This window comes from Sminthopsis crassicaudata, chromosome 4, assembly GCF_048593235.1.
Source record: "Sminthopsis crassicaudata isolate SCR6 chromosome 4, ASM4859323v1, whole genome shotgun sequence".
NCBI lineage: Eukaryota > Metazoa > Chordata > Mammalia > Dasyuromorphia > Dasyuridae > Sminthopsis > Sminthopsis crassicaudata.
This window is the reverse complement of record NC_133620.1, coordinates 104,766,108-104,783,221: the sequence shown is the minus strand read 5'-3', so window position 1 is coordinate 104,783,221 and position 17,114 is coordinate 104,766,108. Positions and strand designations below refer to the sequence as shown.

Genomic DNA, 17,114 nt, shown 5'->3' with positions numbered 1-17,114 from the left:
AACTCAGACCCTCCTGATTTGAAGGTCAAGCCTTCTAACCCCTGTGGCATCTGACTGCCTAGAAGCTTAGCACCATATTAACAAGAAGCGTTAATTAAGATAGAAAGGTTGTACTTCCTTTTTCAATATACCCCAAATGGGCTCCTTCCTATCTGGAATTTTCCGTAATGATAATTGTCTCCAGAGGTGAAAAATTCTAGTGTTTTCTTCTTGCTTGCACAGAGACCAAGATAATTTTTAGTTTTGTCTCCGTGGAGCTATAGGAAAGCAGGGAAAAATTGTATGGATGTAGGGACATTTTTGTCTGGGGATACCTAAGTGACAAAGAAGTAAAGAGTTGACATCTGAAACTCTTGAGTGGGTATGAATACAGTGGAGACAAGTGGGGATGATACAGTCGGTGTACTCCCTTTTCCACCAAGCCATTTGCACTATAGGCTCTTGTAAAAAAGGAATTGTTCACTATAGGAGTTTTCTACCTCATTGCGACTGGGGCAACAGTCTTCCAAATTTCCTCCTCTTAGCTTTATCTAATTGCCATAGATGCAGGGGAAACTGGTCTTTGACTTTATAGAAGAATACAGAAACTTGCCTTTATAGAGGCATTTTTAAAAAATCATTCTGTAGTGGTGGGCATCTCCATTTGATCAACCGGAGGTCAACTGTCCATTTTCCTGCTTTTATATAAAATGGCCATATACAAGGGGGGACCAAAATGATGTCACTATGTTGGGGTCAAGGTAGATTGTGTCTGTCTGTGGCTAATAAGAGCAATATGATTTTGGACAACTCATCACAGGCTAGACACAAATAATCCAAATGAACATGGAATGAAGTGGAAATGCCTCTAAATTTGTGTATCTCACATTTCTTTGAACTACTACAATTCTACTTTGCTCCTAGAGCACAGCTAAACTACCATTTATAGAATGGAGAACCTTTGTTGAATAGTACAAAAAGCTTTGATTTTGGAGGCAAGGAACCTGAGTTCAAATCTAAACTCTGCTATTTATTATCTCTTTATCTTGAACAAATCTAACTTGTCTGATCTTCAATTTCCTCATTTGAAAATGAGAATAGTTAGGCTTGACAATAGTAATAACTTACAACATTTATAAAATAACATAAGGTTTGCAAACACTTTGTGTATATTTTTTCCCCCTAGCAATAACCATGTGTTATAGGTGCTATTAATATCCCCATTTTACGGATGAGGAAACTGAGTCTGGAAGAAATCAGATGATTTGCCCAGGGGGACACATCTAACATGTTTCTGAAACAGGATTTAAACTCCCGTTCCTACTGACTCCAAATCTGACACTGTGCATTCGTTATACCACCAATATGACCTCTAACGTCCTTTTCCAGCTATAAATCCTTGGTCTTATTATTCATATGAATAGAATACAATCTTGCAATTGGAAACAATTTTTCCTCTGATTGAGGATCTCCTAACATCTGCTGGATTATCTCCAGTGATAGGAATCTCACTGTTTCATAAGCAGCATGTTCCATTGCTGGACAGTTCCAATTGTTAGAAAATTTCTTTCATATTTTGAGCTTAAATCTGCCTCATTATAATTCATTGCTCCTAATTCTGCCTATTACCACAAAAACAATATCTAATTTCTGATATTACCTTCAGTTATAGCAGTTGTTACCTTTCATCTCTTCAGCCTGATCCTAAAATAGGGAATAGGAGAAAGTTTAGGACAACTAGGTGGTACAGTGAATAAAACACCTGGAGTCAAGAAAATCTGAATTCAAATCTGGCCTCAGACACTCAGTAACAGTGTGACTCCAGGCAAGACACTTAATTCTGTTTGCCTCAGTTTCTCATTTATAATATGAGCTGGAGCAGGAAATAGCAAACCATTCCAGTATCTTTGCCAAGAAAAGACCAAATGGGGTCACAAAGAGTAGGATATAACTGAAATGGCTGAACAACAGTAGAAACACATTTTGCCTCAGAATCTGCTTCCAACCTGGGGACTCCCAACCTGAGCAATATAAGACAAAATGGTTATTTTTAGGCCCTCTTTAAAATCCATTGTTCCAAATGTCTGGCTAATTCACTAGATATTCAACTACCTGTTGTGTTTCTAGGACTTTGTTGCTTCTGATCTGATACAGGCTTAGAAACTAGACTGCCAAATTTGTTATAATTGTTTAAGTAAGGATCAGCAGGAATCTAAACTAAGAACTTGTTTTTATTGTTGTTGTTTTTAAATAATAATAGCTTATTATTTTTCAAAATAGATGTAAGGATAGTTTTCAACATTCATCCTTATAAAACTTTGTGTTCCAAATTTTTCTTTCTCTCTCTCCCCACCTTCCCTATCCTCTAGACAAGTAATTCATTATGGATTAAACATATGCAAGTCTTCTAAATATATTTCCACTTTGATCATACCACACAAAGGAAAAAATGAGAAAGAAAAACACAAGCAAGCAAACAATAACAAAAAAGGTGAAAAATACTATGTTATGATCCTCATTCAGTCCCCATGGCTCTCTCCATCAGAAGTTTGCTGGAATTGATCTAAATCACCTTGAAAAGAAAAGAGTCAAGTCCATAAACTAAGAACTGTAAGCAAAGTGCATAGACTTAATGATACATCCTTTCGCTGCCTATCTGCCCTTCTTTGTGTCTGAATTATGTTCCAAAAGTGAAGTTGCTAAATTATTGAGTTCTTCACAAGTGAAGTTATTTTAGAAGATATACTCTCTGCCCTCCAGAAGTTTACATTCTATTTGGGGAAGATATGTGAAACAAACAACAATAGAAGAATATTTTAAGTAAAGAATTAAATGATTTGGTATGAACTCAAATTGCAAACACTAGTAGGAGAAATCTGCCTATGCACAAAAATCCTGAGGAAAAGAGATTCCACCATTTAATTCCCAGTATCTCACAAGTTTTCCAGGGGACCATAGAGAAGAGGACATTTCAGCCTAGAAAAAAGAATAGATAATAATAACAACTGATTATTTTATAGTCCTTTAAAAGTTTACAAAGTTCTTTATATGTCTTATATCTCACTGGGAACGTCAATCTCTCTCAAGGATGCATGGAAATTATTACCCCCATTTTATAGATGGAAAAACTGAGGTTCAGAGAAGGGAAAAAACTTGCTTACCATGGTCACCCAGCATCAAAGCAAGGATTTAAATCTGCCTCTTTCCAACTCCAAGCTCAATGCTTTACTAACTAGCCCTATGTAACTTCTGCATAAAACTTATTTCTATGGTGTTTTAAGGTTTGCAAATCATTTTTTCTCACTATACTCCATAAGATAAGTAGTACACGCATTATTGTTCCTAGTTTTACAGAAAGGAAAATGAAAGCTCAGAAAGATAAAGGCCCTAGAACCATGATTTCATTGATATAGAGGACTCCCAGATGAGGGAACTTCCTCTATCAGGACAGGTTATCACCTTTTCTGATAAGTGTGTGACTTGATCAAGATCCCATGTAATTGGTGTTAAAAGCAGGACTAGAGCCCATGCTTCAATTCTAGCTCTCTGTTCTTTCACCCCATTATCTATTTTTGGGGGGAGGGGAAGGCAGTCATGGTTGTGTTTACCTAGGGTCTCATATTAGTAAGTTCTTGAAAATGAATTTGAGGGACAGCTAGGTGGCGCAGTGGATTGAGCACTAGCCTTGAATTCAGGAGGACCCGAGTTCAAATCTGGTCTCAGACACTTAACACTTCCTAGCTGTGTGACCCTGGGCAAGTCACTTAACCCCAGCCACAAAAAATAAATAAATAAAAAGAAAATGGATTTGAAATCAAGTCCTCTGACTCCAGAGCTAGTGCTCTATGTATTGTCCTACCATAACTCACAGAAGATCTGATCTGAACTGCAATCTCCTAACTCCAACTATAGTACTTTTCCCACTATACCACAGGTTTTCATGGAGGTCATGGAAGGAAAACAATCAAAAAAGTAATTTTAGGATATGTGTTAGCCATGACTTTTAAGAATGCAGTTCTCCCAGGATAGAAACTACGTCTCTCCATAGTCCATCAAGACACTAGAGGCTTAGAGACAAGGGACTAGTTAAAAGATATTGAGATATAAGAATTAATGATGGGATTAGAATTTATGTCCTGGGTTCTATTTCCTTTTCCCAAGTTCTCCTAAACTGCGTTTACCTTTGTAAACCAGGGAGTACTCCATCCCTCATTTCTCCTTCCCTTCTGACTGGAAGGTAGCCCAGTTGTCTTATCTCGCACCTCCAGGGTTTTAGATGGGAGCTGTTAGGATGGGGGTAGATCCTGAATCAAGACCTCTTCCTACTACCTGTTTTAGGATTAAACTGAGAAGGTCTAAGGAAGCAGCTGCTATAAGTCTGGAATAGACTATTCCAGTTGGATAAGGGTGGGATGGTCTGGATGGAGTCCAAAGGATGCTTTTCAGCTGAACTCAAACACACTCTCTCTCCTTTCTATCTCTCTGTCTCTGTCTGTCTGTTTATCTTTCTCTCTCTCTCCATCTCCCCCTCCTTCCCTTTTTCCTTCACTCTCTCCTTCCTTTTCTCTTCCTCTCCCTCCTTCCCTCCTCTCTTCTTCCCTCCCTCTGTCTTTTCCTTCCCCCCTCAACATCTGGAAAAGTTCAGAAGTGTTTGTCTGAGTGAAGGAGGCCCCGGGGGAAGGGGTTCAAAGTATGACATCACTACAGTGTGGCCCAGCTTCCTTTACAGAAAGAGAAAAGGGGTTGACCAAGCCAAAAGAGATTCCCAGGATCCAGGAAGGGACTGGGGTGGAATGGGGGTTAGAGACGGCCTGCCTTTCAAATTCATACTTTTTAGACCAGATTGGTCAGATTTATGTAGAAAAGGAAGGGACTGGGATAGGGTGTATTGTGGGGGTGGAGAGGAGCTTGTTAACTATTTATCACCTAACTCCCAATCTGGAGCCATCGGTTTTCTTTTTTAATTACTTTCTTTCTTTCTTTTTTTTTTTTTTTGGTTGAGTATTGTTTTTTTTTTTTTAATAATTTTTTTGACATTATGTATGCATGAGTAATTTTTTTAAGTAACATTATCCCTTGTATTCATTTTTCCAAATTATCTCCCCCCCCCTGCATTCCCTCCCCCCATGACAGGCAATCCCATTTATTTTACATGTGTTACAATATAACCTAGGTACAATATATGTGTATAGATACCATTTTCTTGTTGCACATTAAGTATTAGATTTCGAAGGTATAAGTAACCTGGGTAGATAGACAGTAGTGCTAACAATTTACATTCACTTCCCAGTGTTCCTTCTCTGGGTGTAGTTGTTTCTGTCCATCATTGATCAGCTGGAAGTGAGTTGGCTCTTCTTTATGTTGAAGATATCCACTTCCATCAGAATACATCTTCATACAACATTGAAGTGTACAGAGATCTTCTGGTTCTGCTCATTTCACTCAGCATCAGTTGATGTAAGTCTCTCCAAGCCTCTCTGTATTCCTCCTGCTGGTCATTTCTTACAGAGCAATAATATTCCATAACCTTCATATACCATAATTTACCCAACCATTCTCCAATTGATGGACATCCATTCAAATTCCACTTTCTGACCACTATGAAAAGAGCTGCCACAAACATTTTGGCACATATAGGTCCCTTTCCCCTCCTCAGTATTTCTTTGGGATATAAGCCCAATAACAGCAATGCTGGGTCAAAGGGTATGCACAGTTTGATAACTTTTGGGCATAGTTCCAAATTACTCTCCAGAATGGCTGGATTCTTTCACAACTCCACCAACAATGCATCAGTGTCCCAGTTTTCCCACATCCCCTCCAACATTCATCATTATTTGTTCCTGTCATCTTAGCCAATCTGACAGGTGTGTAGTGGTATCTCAGAGTTGTCTTAATTTGCATTTCTCTGATCAGTAGTGATTTGGAACACTCATATGAGTGGATATCATTTCAATATCATCATCTGAGATTTAATTACTTTCTGAACTTGATTCTAGCCCTACAAAGAATGACAGAAAAGCACCCAGAGGCAATTCCTTCCTTAAATGTATTCAAGGCTTTAATGAGAGTAAATTTTTAAAGGTATCAAAACTTTTTAAAGTAAAAAACAACTCAAAAAAGCACATCAATTATATGAAACTAGCTGATTTTAATTGTACTTTTTTTCTTTTGAGAATGGGTCTCCCTATCTTGATCAGACTAAATGAAGTACATCAGCCTGATCCCAGTGACTTGTTCTGTTTCTGAAGTAAGTTCATTGATCCCTCCTCAGGCAGCCTGCTTGCCCTCTGGCCTCCTGCTCCATGGAGCTCATTAGTTCTATATTTAGTGTGGACATTGGATTGAGCTTTGTTGGTACCATATTTAATGTGAATACCAGAGTAGCTCTAGCCCACTGGAGCTCAGAACTCCTGAACTCAAATAATCCACCAGCCTCAGCCTCTTCTCATAGCAAGGATTATGGCTAACCCAAGTGGCCCTTTTTGGATTTCTTTTAATACTTCAAAAGAATTGTGATTCCAGTAGTTTGGTCCTTCCCTCAACCCAGAAAGAACCTGGACCTGGAATTAAAGGATCCTGGAGCTGGTCCCTTCATTTATGTTGGTCTCAATTTCCTCATATATAAAATGGGGGGGGGGATGTTGACAGCTTTGAATCCTATGACCCCAAATAGGATACAATCCTTTTGGACTTTAATCAAATGGTGTTCATGAGTTGCTTTTATTTAAACACACACTACATCCACACAACACAAATTGGTGGCTGGCTTCAGGTGATGAGTCCCTCTGAATATAACTAAGATGATAGCCACCAATTTGTGTTGTGTGGATGTAGTGTGTGCTGTAATATTAGTAAATATTGTTTCCATCATAATAATTATTATTTAATCAATAGATTGTGATATTTGTGACAGTTATATCAGAGTTGCCCAGATTCTGATGACATTGTAAGAAATTTGTCCAATGGAAGCAATAGTCTGGTCATAGGAAATCTGTTCTGAGTTGTGTATCCAAATCCAGCATTGTCTAGGAATAAGATAGGGGCATTTCGGATTTCTAGCTGGTAATATCAAGTCCATTTGGGGGAAGGTGAGGAGAGCGATTATAAAAGGTTGTAGAGAACACAGTGCAGAGAAAATAAGGACTGGCCAAAATGAGTCAAATTTCAGGGGTAGGGAGAGCTGCACTGCATTTTCTTCATCTGTAAAATTTGGGGGTTGAACTAGATCTCCAACTTTTTATCCAACTCTGATGTGCTATGATTCTCTGATTTATGCAGAAGAGAATGAGTTATTTCAGCTGTGGCTGGGCAGCTGGGGTGGGGCTGAGAGGAAGAGGCTCCCTCAAGCTCTGGTTTCATCTTCTGTAAACAAATGTCCTCCCTTCTTCCTAGGCAGGTGTTATAAAGCTTAATCCTAACTTGTGAATTACTATGAGAATCATGTTGAGATGGACTCAGACCTCCACAAATGCTCTGTCTTCATCAAGTCTCAGGCTCAAAATGGGTAATATGGGATTCTGGGGTCCCCATTTGCCTTGAATTCTTCTCCAGGTTTTCTCACATTGAACTCCAAGATCCTGAAAGCTTCTTACTATCCCGCTTTTCTCCTCCTCACTATCTGGGATAGGGAGACAGAATATCCTTAGAAATTAACAGAGGCCCAGAAAAGTTATTAAATTAAAGATTGGGTAAAATGTATGTTTGCCATAGCTATTCCCAGGGCTGCCCACAGACCTTCTGGATCACAGTGGTAGGAGGTGGATATCTGTTGGGCTGTGCACCTGAAAGGGAAAGAAAATGGATTAGAATCTAAAAAAAGGAAAGATCAACAAATGAGGGTTGAAGAGGGGAGAGCTAGGTAAAGGGCTAAGGATTATGGCAATTGTATGTAGCCCAGAGATTATATGAATTCATTTCAGTTCAGCAAGCTTTTAATTAAGCATCTATCATGTGCAAGGCACTTTATTAGGCACTGGAGATATAAACAGGAAGAAAATCTTTGATCTTAAGGAATCTGTATGCTACTTATAGAATAGAAAAAGAGATAAGAAAATACAAGTTAATTTAAGAAGAAAGAAAACACTGGATGGAGAAAGATCAGGGACAGGAGTTGGTAACAGTAGCTAAGACTTGAAGGGGGAAAGATTCAGATTGATCCCAAATAAGAGATGTGAGAAGATATAATTTCCCTCCCCTCACCAACTTCTTTGCAGAGGTAGGAGGCTATGGTATGTAACATTGCATGGCTTTTCAAATTTTTATTCAATGTATTGATCCATTTTGCTGATTTTTTTTCCTTCTGTTTAATCTTTTTCTTTTAAAAATTAGTCCTTTTATTAGGAGGAAGGAGGCAATAAATTGGGAAAACATTTTTATATTCAGAAGAGACTGGTATTTCTAAAATATATAGAGGATTGACTCAAATGTATAAGAATTCTAAGCCATTCTCCAATTGATAAATGGTCAAAGAATATGAACAGACAATTTTCGGATTAAGAAATTAAAACTATCATATGAAAATCATATGAAAAGGTGCTCTAAATCACTATTGATCAGAGAAATGCAAATTAAGACAACTCTGAGATACCACTACACACCGCTCAGATTGGCTAAGATGACAGGAAAAAATAATGATGAATGTTGGAGGGGCTGTGGGGAAACTGGGACACTGATACATTGTTGGTGGAATGGTGAAGGAATCCAACCATTCTGGAGAACAATTTGGAACTATGCTCAAAAAGTTATCAACTGTGCTTAGCCTTGACCCAGCAGTGCTACTACTGGGCTTATATCCCAAAGAGATCTTAAAGAAGGGAAAGGGACCTGTATGTGCAAGAATATTTGTAGTAGTCTTTTTTGTAGTGGCCAGAAACTGGATTAGTTGGAGAATGGCTGAATAAGTTGTGGTATATGAATATTATGAAATATTATTGTTCTGTAAGAAACGACCAGCAGGATGATCTCAGAAAGACCTGGAGAGACTTACGTGAGCTGATGCTGAGTGAAATGAGCAGGACCAGGAGATTGTTGTATACTTCAACAACAATACTGTATAAGGATCAATTCTGATGGAAGTGGCTCTCTTCAACAATTAGATGATTCAAACCAGTTCCATATGCTCAGCAATAAAGAGAGCCATCTACACTCAGACTGTGGGAGCTGAGTGTGGTTCACAACATAGCATTTTCACTCTTTCTGTTGTTGTTTGCTTGCATTTTATTTTGCTTCTCTTTTTTTCTTGTGCGGCATGATAATTGTATAAAATGTATGTATATGTTGGATTTAACATATATTTCTACCATGTTTAACATATTGGACTATTTCTCATCTAGGGAAGGACATGGGGGAAGGGGAGGGGAAATTGGAACACAGAGTTTTTGCAAGGGCTAATGTCAAAGAATTGTCCATATAAATGTTTTGAAAAATAAAAAGCTTTAATAAAAATAAATAAGTAAAATTAAAATTAGACCTTTTATATTATATTTTCCAGGAAAAAGAAAGGAAGGAGTGAAGGGGGAAATTTTGGTAATATGAAAACAAAAGATATCAACAAAACATTTAAAGAAACAAGTACAGATCCTAAGGAGTAGAGATTGACCAACTTGGGTGTTTCTCTTAGTAGGGAAACTTGATGAGATGTCCTCTCAGGTCTCCTCAAGAGCACAGCTCTGGATTCAGAGGATTTAAGTTTAAACCATGCCTCTGAGTTTCCCAACTCCATGGCCTTGGATATGTCATCCTCCCTGGGCCTCAGTTTCTTCAGCATATGTAAAGTGATTGGACTAGATGTTCTGTGTAGTTGGTTCTGGATTTAGAATTCTGATCTGATGAGCTAATAACCTATCACAACTTTCTGTGATTCTTTGGAGTGAGATGAGAAAGTGAGAAGCATTAGAAACAGTCCCAGAAGAAGTTAAATGGAGATGATTATGTCCTGATTATTGCAAGAAGGCCAGGGTATTAGGTGGAAGGATTCTGCTGCATACAGAAGGCTTTCTTGATCGGTTTTCTTGAAGTATACAGATTCTGACTTCTGATTCTCCCCATAGCTCCAGAAGGAACAACAACTGAAAATGATAACCTCCAGGAAACTACAGTGATGCCAGAAGATGACTTCCTTTCTACCACTTCTCCTCTGGAAGGAGTAACAACTATAGTAACCCCTGGGAATGCCAACTCCAGTCCAAGCCCCAGTCTCAGTCCCATCCCCAGCCGAAGCGACATGACTAGTCCCAGTGACACTTACCAGAATAGCAGCCCGGATCCAGGGAGTACACAGTCAATCAGATCTAACCCAGGTAAGGACATGTGGCTATTGGGAACTCCTCCAGTGCTTGTGCAAATCCCTTACAAGATTTCAATCATCTCTACAATTCCAGACTAAATGAGTCATCCTCCATTTTCTTAACTATGGATCATGACCCCCATATAGGGAATAACTGAATGTGGAGGTTGTGAAATTATAATTTATTAGCAGTAAATATTTGATTTGCATACTCATTTTATATAGTTAGATATATAGTTATATACTTGGGGTTGTGTAAAAATTTCTTGAATAACAAGAAGTCACAAATGAAAAGTTTAAAAAGCCCTGATATAGATCAGTTAGAGATATCTGAACTCTATACTGTTTTGGGAATTATGATCCTTTATATTAGGGATATCAAACACTGGCCCTGGTTGCATGTGCCCACAATATTCCCAAGGTACCCCAAAGCAGATCAATTAACAAATAAAATTTATTGTCTATTGTGTTCCAGGCAGTGTGCTAAGTCACGAGGGAAACACAAAGAGGCAAAAGATAGCCCTTGATCACAAGGAGCTAAAATCTAATGGATTAAGATATAATCAGGAAATATTTAACAAAATAAATAAAAATACAACAAGAGGAGTGAGGGAAGAGAATAAGTATTTATATAGAACATCTAAGCACATTATAGTTTCATTTGTGTTATAATCCTTATTACAATTCTATATGTAGATGGTATTATTTTACAGAGTAAATAATAAGTAGGTATCCATTTTAGGTTTGAGCAGATTGCCACAAACAGGTAAAGTGACTCACCAGAGATCACACAGCTAGTATCTGAAGCTGAATTTGCATTCAGGCCTTTCTGATCCACACGTGACCCTATCTGCTGCATGTTGCAACTGCCTCAATGAAACATAGATGATAATAATATATGGTTTTCTAAGGCAGTATGGGTCCTTCAGGGATCCTTATGTATGGTTTCATAGTCCCTGTTCCTATTTTAATTTGGCATCATTGTCTTAGATAATGCAGATAGGAGGGATTTAGGATGCTCCATAATGAATCCCTGAACACTCTCTTGTCTGACAAATACATTTAGAGACCAGGAGGGAAACTCAAGATGACTTCTTACCCCAAATTGTGGTCAGTTTAATTTCATAGTGGGGTATCTGACCTGGACCAGTTTGGATACATAAGACCTTGAGCTTGATATCTTGGTACCTTAAAATGACTCTAGTGGTCAGCAGTCTGATTTAGGTTGAAAATTCCCAGGGTACTCCAAGAAATACTTTGTACCTAAAAGCATTGAAATGGGTTTAGGGTTAGTATTGCCCCTTAGAGCTGAGGACGGGAGGAAATAATTCATACCAGACAGCACTCCTTCTGTTCCCTGCCCTTTCAATCAGCATTTTATTTCAGGATTATAATCAGTTTTTCTCTTAATCCATGTAAGAAACCTCAGAACCTGAAACTCAGAATCCCTCATCTACCTCTGGAGTCAGCCTAACCTCTGGAACTGTGAACACTTCTGCCTTAAATGAGATTCCTTCAGTCACCGTGGCACCCACCAACCTGACAACAACCAATTCCTCTTCTCCAAAGGAGGCAGGAACGACCACCATGTCTGAGATCACATCAAGTCCGGTTTCCAACAGTACCAACCTTATAACTCTTTCTTCAGAGCCATCATCTACTACTTCCGTCCCTGTTATAATTGAGGTAGGTGAAATCAATCAATCAAAAATTAATCTGTCAATCAACAAGCATTTATTAAGGGCTAACTATCTGTCAGGCACTGAATTTAGCCCTGGGGATACAAAGACAAAAGTGAAATAGTAAGCACTCTCAAAAAGCTTACATTTTAATGGGAAATACATGCACATATTAAAGGATATCACAAAAGTCTTAGTGCCTGGCTGATCTATTCATTAAAATTAATTAATTAATTTAAAAGCTATTAAAGCTTAAAGCTGCCCTGAGATTTTTGGGACCTCTTATAGTCACAAAATAAATACATAGTGGCTTATGGGGGAGTTCACTAGCTCCTGAATGGGGATTGAGATGGGGTAAAATCAGGAAGGTCTTCAAGAGGATGGTGGTATTGGGGCTGAATACTGAAGGAAATTAGGATTTCCAACAAGTGGAGGAGAGGAGGAAATTAATTCTAGGTATGCAGTCAATAATTATGAGCACTTTCTATATACTGAGTATTGTGCTAGGTGCTGGGAATAAAAGACAAAAACCATCTAGTCCCTACCCTCAAAGAAATGTAGGCTGGAGCCAGTTAGTGAAGGGCAAAAACAGAGGATCCCTTTTTGTATTTGATTCTAAAAGTAATAGTAACAAGCATGGTCAGGCCTATACTTTAAAAATTTTAGTTTGTTATTTGGGTTTTTGAAAGGAAGAGATTCTATGCAAAAAGACTATTATAATAATTTCAAAAATATATTATAGGAGCTTGAGCTAGGTTTAGTTATTGTGTGAGTAGAAAAGGAAAGGTAGAAGTAGAATTAAGAAGACTTGGCACCTGATTGAATATAGGGAAGATGGTCAGGGAGAGTGAAGAATCAACAAGGATTTATTAAGTACCTGCTGTTCCTGGGACTCTGCTGAGTCCTAGGGATATGAAGACAAAACTGAGACCATCTCCACCTTAGTTCTATTGAGTACCCAGGGCAGGGGTTAGGAAAGGTATTAGGAAATACTAGAAAGAAAAACTTGCTAGGAAATATAGAGGGATATGCACACAGCATGGATCAAGCACTTTTTGTCCCAAGAGTCCAATTGACCCAGTCCATATAGAGGTCAGCTTGCCCAGATATGAGGAGCATTATTTAGAGCCTTTAGATCACTCCTATTTCTGGACAATGGGAACCTAGAACTGCCTTTTTTGGAGAAGAGACAGAAATGCCCTTTTTTAGTGCTCCATTCAGTTCAGTCAGTGTTCATAGGATTGTAGTATTATAAAGGACTTTAGACATTAGGTAGTTCAACCACTGCTCAGATTTAACAACTGAGGACAAAAAGAGGTCGAGGTTTTGTTTTTTTTTTCATGGTGACCCTAGTATTTAGTGGCAGAATTGGAATTATTACCAAGATCCTTTGATTACAAGCCCGTTTTTAAACCTAATGTGCTGTGCTGTGCAATATCATGGCTACTCCTTTTGGTTGTCCAGAGGACCAGAGCGAAGGGCTCAGTGGAAAATAGCCCAGTGAACCCAGTGCTTTTCATTTTCATAGATCTCAAAGCCATCATGGGAGTTTTTACCCTCATCCCCCTGTCAGGCTGGGATGTACCTCTTTGTTGATGTACATGGGCAGACTTGAGGCTCAGGGTTAAATGATTTGCCTCATCATACAGCAGAATAAGGTATAAAACCCACCCGCTCTCCCAACCCCCTTTGTCATAAGCTCTAAGCTTCTTCTAGCTATAAGATTCTGCTATTTCTGCTTTGGGAAGTTAATGGAAACCCCAAATGAGGTTTCCTCAGGTTAATTTCCAGGTCCACAAACTGTTCAGAACTACTGATTTTCTTTCTGATCTATGCCAGGTTGTAGTAAAGACAGAGGTGATAATTTGGGTGGGATAAGCTCAGTTTGATCTCTGGCTTCAGAGTCTATGGCTATCAATTAGAAGGGTGTATCATTTGAAGGGTTAAGAAGCCTTGCATGATTGGAGAAAAATTTAATAAATGCTTGTTGATTGATTGAGAACTACTAGAGGGATCTGAGAAATTGTGGAAAGGAGCAATGATAGCTTGCCATTCTTCTTGGTTGTGGGAGGGGGTGTTTTCTAAGTAATCAGAGTTTCTATTATGCAAGGATACCACTTGTTTCCCATAGTCTTTGCTTTCAAGTTTAGACCAGTAGAGATACCCTTGATTATCTGATGGGAGTAGGAGGTAGCGGCCAATGGAGTGCGGTGCAATAGATAATAAAAAATTATGGATAATTCAAAAATAAAGTTTAATTGACAGATTTGCTTCTATTAAATTTCTGAAGAGGAGGAAACCATCAGAAGCCAAATTGAGCAAAGGAGGAGGCATTGTTGAAGAGGGATGGATGGGGGGGAAGGAAGACATACTGACTTATTTTTTGCCGGGGTTTGCTCCCTAGAAACACATCGAGTGCTTAAAAATCAAACAAGTACAAGCATCGAAGGGCATCTGCTTGGAGTTGAACGAAACCTACAGTTGTGTAAGTCATACCCTTCAATCCTCCACTGTTCCAACTAAAATGCAAAAACTGGAGCCTTTGCAGCCAATAACCTTCTCAAGGTAGAAGAAGGTTACAGTGGGAGCTTAGCTCCTAATGGCCAGGTCAGATTGGTTGTCTCCGATTCCACCGGTTTCAGAGGCCATGAGCTTAGGTTGTGTAGGGTTGCCATCTGGTGGGAAGACAACATCAAACACAATTTCCACTTTGGTTCATTTGTTATAATTCCTTCTATACTTGACCAATTCACTTCCTTAAAACCTCAAAGATAACATTCTATGCAGAAAAATCAGTTAATGGCCAGAGTTTAGGGAGGCAACAAGTCTTAACATAAAGAATATATGGGGGGAAAAAAGGATATATAGGTTGGGAATCAAGGGATCTGGTTTCTAGGCCCAGCCACATCCAGCTTCTAGGAAGTCAAGCCACTGATTTGCAGGCTGGTCCCATTACTCAGTAAACTGGTTAAAACAAGTTCCTAGACATGACCAACCCATTGGAAAAGATCAACATATTACATAACAAGGTTAGCTATTATTAGTTTTCCTAGTGCCCTGTGATAACATCAAATTTCAGTTGTGCTTAAAGATTTACAAAGTACTTTTCCCCCTACACTAACCACTGGTGGTAGGTAGTATACCTATTGCTATCTTTATTTAGCTGAGAAAATTAAGAAAAAAGAGGTTTAAGTGATTTGCCTAATTAATTCTCAAAGCTGAGAATAGATCTTGAATTTTTCAACCTTCCAGATTATCTCATGCTGCCTCTTTCACACACACCAGCTTTCCTTAATGGCAGTTATCAATCAGTCATTCAATCAGCAAACACATTAAATACATAGTATGTGCCAGGTTTCCTGCCTAAAATAAAAGTCTCTGATTTCAAATAACTTACATGGAAGGGGAAAGGCAGAAAGAAAGGCCACGTGTACATAGGGGCCATTTGGGTAGATGTGTCTCTGGAATCACGCAGCTTGGGCGGTTTCCTCCTGTTTGTTTCCCCACAATATCTGTCCAAGCCCCAGGAGAGGATGTTTATTCCAGGCATCCGGAGAATCATTGTGCTTTTGTTTAAGATCTACCTGCTCTGAGAGCCTAAGCCTTAACTGTTGCTGGCTTCTCAGGTTGAAAAGCTGAATTGCTGATGCTTCCTTGGATGGGATCTTAAAGGACAGCTATAGTACAACTTTGTGTGGCCAGCAGAGTGTGCAGCCATTTGGGGTGTTCTCTGTTGTGTTAAGGTCTAGGAAGGACATGTAAAACAAACAAAAATACCCCATACAAAATGCTTATTTATCCTGAAGAGAAGACAGAACAGTCAGTTGTAGAGTGGTCTCTGCCTTCCAAGAACTCACAGCAGAGGGAGAGATAAGATAAGACATTTACACAGTTAACTGGAACTCATGAGTTTTAATGATTAGAAGTTTAAAATGAGAAACTTCACCTCCTGTCTTCTTCTACTGATACTTCATTGTGGTTGGGGAGGTGACCTTGAACACAGAGTCAAACTTACTGGCACCGGGCAAGCCAGGAAGGTTCCCAAATCAGGTTTGGAGAACCTGGGTCTCAGGATTTTTTCCAAGTACCATCCTAGCTAAGTATGGAGAGCATTGATCAAGCATTGATTTATAGTGGTTGTAGATTTCTGAGATGTAAATGTTCACACTGAAAATTGAACAATTGGGAATTGGTTGGAGCTGGTTCCAGCACACCCCTTCATTGAGATCTGAAAACAAGTTTCTCTCCTCTACGCCAAGTTGGATCTCTATTGAAAACAATAAGCTCTTTTATTTTGTATGTTTAAGGAAAGGCTAAATTCGAGACACCCAAAAGGGCAGTTGGGGAGGGGGGTGCAAGGTGACAATAATGGAAGAGTACTGGGGCATTCAAACCACCCTCTCAGACTGGAGCGCTAGGACTGAGGACCCCCTAAGCAACACTGAGAAAGGTCACAGATTCAGAACTTCAAGTGAACCTCAAAGCTATCTAATCCAGCCCCTCCATTTTTTAGAAGGAAAAATGAGGCTGAGAAATGAAATGTTTTGCCATATATAACACAGGTAGTGAGTGACAGAGGAAAGATTTATACCCAAGTCTTGCTGGAAACCTGCTGTTCACTCTATCTCTAAATGGAGTAGGTATGTAATAAATAATGTCACCAGGGAGCCTTAGGCACAATGGTTTCTGGGCAACTACAGAAGGAAAAAGTCTACAACAATCTTACTGAAAGACTGAGGCCCCAGGACCTTGGCTATGACATGAGGTCACATCAGGAAGTTTTTCTAAGATTCCTAGAACTCAGGGCTCTTCAGGTAGCTCCCAGGGTCAGTGCAGCTTTTTGGAGCAGAGTATTATTCTGGGGAAGGGAATGTTGACTCCAAATGGTTTTTCACCTCCCCAATCACCAGCACTAATCAGTTAGGGGCTCTAGAGAAAGGTTAGGACTAAAAAAAAGGTACACAGATAGGAGAGATAGTGGTGAAGGCCGTTGGCAGCTTATTGGATAGAAGAATAGGGCTAAAATAACAGGTTTTTCTGAGCTATGGCACTGCACCAATACAAAGATTGATCTTTTGAAGAATGAGAGATGTCCATAAAATGGTACCAAATACCATAAATAAAATTCAAATTCAGATTCAGATGCTTATGAGCTATGTGATCTTGGACAA

The 17,114-nt window shown here is 39.0% G+C and overlaps 1 protein-coding gene across 1 annotated transcript in view; it reads left to right on the top strand.

The window, feature by feature from the left end:
- Positions 1–17,114, top strand: part of CD34 (CD34 molecule) — a 34,510-nt gene that overhangs the window by 5,388 nt on the left and 12,008 nt on the right. Inside the window, exons 2-4 of the mRNA XM_074309059.1 lie at positions 10,029–10,277; positions 11,685–11,950; positions 14,348–14,428. Coding sequence (XP_074165160.1) covers positions 10,029–10,277; positions 11,685–11,950; positions 14,348–14,428 — 596 coding nt within the window. The remainder of the gene's footprint in view (positions 1–10,028; positions 10,278–11,684; positions 11,951–14,347; positions 14,429–17,114) is intronic.